General features: G+C 31.4%; 1 protein-coding gene across 1 annotated transcript; it reads left to right on the top strand.

Annotated features, from left to right (window-relative positions):
• The first annotated feature begins 326 nt into the window (after positions 1–326).
• Positions 327–5,057, top strand: LOC105202943. Its single transcript, XM_026137952.2, has 5 exons — positions 327–493; positions 757–789; positions 872–1,028; positions 1,112–1,271; positions 3,734–5,057. The coding sequence occupies exons 1-5, from the start codon at positions 441–443 to the stop codon at positions 4,063–4,065; spliced, it is 735 nt and encodes a 244-aa protein (XP_025993737.1). The 5' UTR covers positions 327–440; the 3' UTR covers positions 4,066–5,057.
• Positions 5,058–5,510: the final 453 nt, after the last annotated feature.

The raw sequence follows: 5,510 nt of genomic DNA, 5'->3' as shown, positions 1-5,510 counted from the left end.
TACCTGCTACACAGTACTCATCTCAACAGAATGACAACAGTTTTATAAAATTGCTCCAAGCATCGGAGTATGCAGTTCCAAATTTTTCAGTTTTGCGTGAACAAAACGATAATCAACGATATTTAACTGGAATTCACAATACATATTCATCCGTTAATTATGAACCTCAAACACATTACACACCTTAGACTTCAGTAGTTCAACCTCAAATAAATTACACACCTCAGCTTACAGTTCAACCTCTTAATTCACCAACAGTCACTGCATCTAATAATGAATCATATTTAAATATTGCATCGACATCTGAAATTGGAAAAACTATCTCAACAACTCTGCATTCTGCCACCACTCCATGTAGCACAGAAACTAATACGACTACGCAAGTTGATAATACAAAACCAAAAATTGTATCAGACATAATATTAAAAAAGAAGCCTCTAATGGAAAAGCAACCAACAGCACTGCAGTCATCAAAAATGGACAATTTATTGGAGTACGTTGACACTTAACTTTTATTTATTTATTTTACTGTTGAAAGTTTTATTTCGTTTTAATTGCATTATATACAAATTGTACACGTCTTTACAAAAGATCAAATACGACTGAGTAATGTCCAAGAAATACAAAATGGCGCCATGATCGTTCACCTAATTATGCCGCACCCTGTATAGCATTTTTTGCTTTCACATATATTAATCTTTTTTTTCAAACGTTGATATTCATTATTTAAAGTTTAAATCATTTCTGTTTATGTAGACATATAAAGGAGTACTACGATCCAAAATTACAGTACGTACATTACGCAATGATATAATATTTACTATATTATAATGTTTGCTACATTAATGAATTATATTTTGTTCATTTATAGGCGCATTTACGAACGTCTCGTTACAATTGAAAAACTTCTAAAGAAGAAAGTGATAAACAAAGGAAATATTCCTAACAAATCAAATATGTTACCATTACATACGATAGAAGAATTTGAACGCTTCGAAGAACTTCCGCCGAAAGAGTTAGATGATATCGTAATAACTTGTATAATTTTTCATTATAATTGTACTATCATTGTAATATCAAGTTTCAATATTTGTATACGTATAATTTTTAGGTTGATTACTTTATACATATTGGAGGATTTAACTTGCGAGAAACGATTACTTTTATTATAAATGAAGCGATGACTCCGGAAGTTACTACACATTTTACTTGGTGGGGCAATAAAAATAAACGTCAACTTTTTGATACAAAATTGATGCACACGATATTTCGTGAGTATATTTATTTCACATTAATTTTCCTAGTGCCTTTTATTCTTTTATGTATTTTGCTTTACTTACATTGCTTTCTCGTTTACTTTGTTGTAACCTAGGCTAATAGATTCACATTTTTATTCTCCATACTGCACAGAAGGCTGCAGAAATATTGTTGCAAATTTTGTGCTATATGGGTCTGTATGACGCCGTCGCTTTTTTGTTTTCTTTATTGTCATTTATTTTTCATTTGTTTTTCCATTGACTTTCTTTTCTTTTTCTTCTTCAATGTTTTAATATTTTATTCTGTAATATATAAATAATATAATAATTCAAGTAGAAAGAAAGCATCATGTTCAAATCATTGAATAATTATTTAAAATTCTTGTTTATTATCAAACAACGTTTTAACCTGACGTACAGACTTTTAATGTATATTAAATTTACTTCAAAGATATTATTTAAATTAATTATATTCACAATTAGTAGTATTTAAGAAAAACTTCAGTTACGTTTTAAAGTATTTCAACAATAATATTTAAATGTATTATATTTAAAGGATTACTTATATGTAGAAAATATGCGTATCAAAAAGTTGAAATAAAAATTATAAATGAAATGCATTTAAAATTATATATAAAATATAACTACTGTTTTTATTATACGTTTTAATTTTTATTTACAATTTGAATAATATAATAAATGAAAATATTTCTGGAATATATAATAAAAAAAATGTATTATATATATTTGTGATAGATTTCAGAAACATTTCTCTTGCAACATTTTATTTGACATTTTGCAAAATCTCTTTAGAAGTGTTGCACATGAGGTGTGAAAGATTTAAATCTTTCTAAAAGTTCTTTGCAACAATCGGGCTGTACAATTTTGCTGTGTGGGAATATTTTTATAAAAACTTAGAGACTAGATCTTACTGAAATAAGATAGAAACCATCAGTTCGTAATAAATATTTTTCTCTTTCAACAATTTTTATTCAGCATTTTACCATCTTTTTTTACAGCAGTATGTATTCTTTCCAACATCATTTTTTGCTTTTATTTCCAACAATTTTTGTTTTCATCATACGTTTTTTACCTTTTTTGGAACTTTTCTTGACCCTGACAACATATATCAAGATTCAATATCATCCGAGCTACTTTCCCTAAAGTCAATAATTACTTATAATTTTTATATCTTTTTATATAGTGTGCAATTTGATCTTAAATAATTATTAATATTTTATTAGTAAACAAGAGACCATAAACTCATAATGATTCACCTAATTAATAAACATCTTTAAAACTGTTTGTAGAACTTTTTTGAACAGATTTTCTAATTCTTGCCTACTTCTTGTTAGTAACATTTTTATATTATATTCTTCAAATATTTTTTATATATAAATGATTTTATATTTGTTATCATGTCCCAAACTTTGCGTAACCATACCCATTAATAACACACTCCTGAAATAATTTTAAGACAAAAATTTTAAAATCAGAAGGTCGAGGATGCCATAGTTTTTATATAAAAAAAGTTTATGCCTATTTCTACCAACACAGATTAACTTTGATCTCAGTTTAACTTACTCTTTATCTTTTTTTAGTTTTAAAAATTGAAAAGAAATAAAAAGTAAGTTAAACTAAGATCTAAATTAATTTACATTGGTGGAAATGAGCATTAAAGTTAGTAAATTAAACTGTTCGAAATAAGTGTGCTTAAATATGACATAATATTACAGCAGTGAAGGTGTTCTTAAGTATAAATCTTATTTTTCATATATACACGGTGTCAGGTAACTACCGCCCGTGGTTTCGTGGATTGATAGATCAAGTAAAACTGAGCAGAAAAGTCCTTTACCATTTTTTAATATTTGCCATAGTTAACGAAATAAAAATTAATAAAGTCTGCAAATAAGCGCGTATCACTACGCGCAAGGACCGCCCGCCGGTCGCCGAGACGTAGGCAGCCGCGGCTGTTGGCGCGGTGCGGTGCGGTGAGGATGGAAAAGCAGCAGTAGCTGCGGCCTGCGAGCGGCGCGGCAAGGAGGGAGAAGGCTGCCTCAGCTGCTTACGTTTCAGCGACTGGTGGGCCGTCCTTGCGCGCGGTGATACGCGCTTATTCACAGACTTTATTAATTTTTTTTTCGTTAACTATGGCAAATATTAAAAAATGGTAAAGGATTTTTCTGCTCAGTTTTACTTGATCTATCAATCAACGAAACCACGGGCGGTAGTTACCTGACACCCTGTATAGATTTTGCATACAGCTTCACGGAACGATGTAGCACACCTGAGCGAGCAAATTTCAGATATTTTGATTTGTCAACTTTAAATCTTTTTCATTTAAAAACTATTGTAGCGCCGACATTTTAATATTAGGATTTTTGTCTTGAAATGATCTTAGGAATCCATTATTGACGGATGTTTCGCGAAGTCTAGAATGTTCTGTATAAATGTTCTTATAATGAAACTAATTTTAGGAGCTGTTCGTGCAAATAAAAATTTTGAGAGCCCAGACAGAAAAATGTTTCAAAAATGCGTTATGAACGCCTTGCAAGCGACAAAGCAAAAACATCGGCGTGCAACGAATGTAAATGACAACGAAGTAACAATGACACGACATCGAATGGAACAGATTGCCAATATAGTTTACACAAAACCCTGCAATAATAATCTTCAGAAGGCTAGAACTTCAAGTGGATTGAAGTCAAAAGACAGTATCGTTAAGCAAAAACATCGATGTAAAACTGATGTCAAGGATGACGAAGCAAAGAAACAATGTCGAAGGAAACAGATCGCCAATGTATCTTGATTTACGATTTACATTTTTAAGATACGTCATTATTATTATCGTCGCCAAGCGAATCTTGTCCAGTACATTTTTTCGACACGAGTAACGAGTGGCGCTCGTTACTACACTATATTAGAGTCCCTAGAAGTGGAGAGTCTGGACATTTCGGGGTTCCACGTGATTGGACTGCACCTAAAATGGCAGCACCAATACGGATCCTTATTTAATCCTCTTTAGCCAATGCGATAACATACAACACGTTTATGTGCACACAATGGTAAACATACACACACATAAGGTATACATATGTATGCATATATGTACATACACTGACATATTCATCACCGACATTTTAGGGGCAGATGTCCAGACTCTCTACTTCTAGGGACTCTACACTATATCAGCCCGCATGCAACCATCCGTTTGTTTTCTGTTCCTGAACTCTCTAAATAAGTGTACACTTAAAATGAAATAGATAGATGTTTCAAAGTTAGCGAAAGCAAGAAGGAACGTTCCAGTGCAGTCTAGTGCAGGAACAGAAAACAAGCCTCATGTGATGCATCACGATGGCCGCGAGTGTCGCGACAATGATTGCCGTGATATCATGGCTTTCCTAACCTGTAACCTGAACTGAATCGGCAATATATCTCGGTTTGCGGGGCAGACGACATTTTCTTTTTGCCGATCGTCGCTAAGAGAAACTTGTATACGTTTTCGACACGGAGTGATGCTCATTATAGCCGTTTTATGTGATTATGGGTGCGTTCCTTTTCATGCATAACATAACATGCGATTCACACATAACATAACATGCGATGCATCATTTATCCTTGTTGTTTTTCAACTAACTAACGTTAAACGAGGATATATAATGCATTATGCACGTCATGCGCATCTCATGTGATCTGATGCATGTATATCGTACCTTTTCAAAAAAAGTAAAAAAAGGCGGTATTTATGTGTGTGCGCGCACCTTATCTTTAATTTTTCCTAAAAACACAAGTGGTACTATTTTTGTATTTTAACAAAGAAATTTTTCTATGCTAACCCATGTGGTACTCTCTTTAATTTCTATACAAAACCTAAGTATTTCAAACCTTGTATTTCTGCATTTTCATTGAAAAATCTTCCTATTTCTAATCCAAGTAGTATTTACTTAAAAATAAATATTTTTTATTTATTTAATCCAACTTAAATGTATTCTTCCCAAAAAATGTATGAAATCTTTAAATTGCGCTATTTATAAAGAGAATATGTTGCTCTTTGAAATAACTGCTGTATTTACTTAAAAATAAATATCTTAAATTTAATCCAAATTAAATGTATTCTTCCCAAAAAATGTATGAAATCTTTAAATTGCGCCATTTATAAAGAGAATATGTTGCTCTTTGAAATAACTGCTGTATTTACTTAAAAATAAATATCTTAAATTTAATACAACTTAAATGTATTCTTTCCAAAAAATG

The sequence above is a fragment of the Solenopsis invicta genome, chromosome 5 (assembly GCF_016802725.1).
Source record: "Solenopsis invicta isolate M01_SB chromosome 5, UNIL_Sinv_3.0, whole genome shotgun sequence".
Taxonomy (NCBI): Eukaryota; Metazoa; Arthropoda; class Insecta; order Hymenoptera; family Formicidae; genus Solenopsis; species Solenopsis invicta.
The sequence above is the reverse complement of the archived record's forward strand: the minus strand, read 5'-3'. Positions and strand labels throughout refer to the sequence as shown.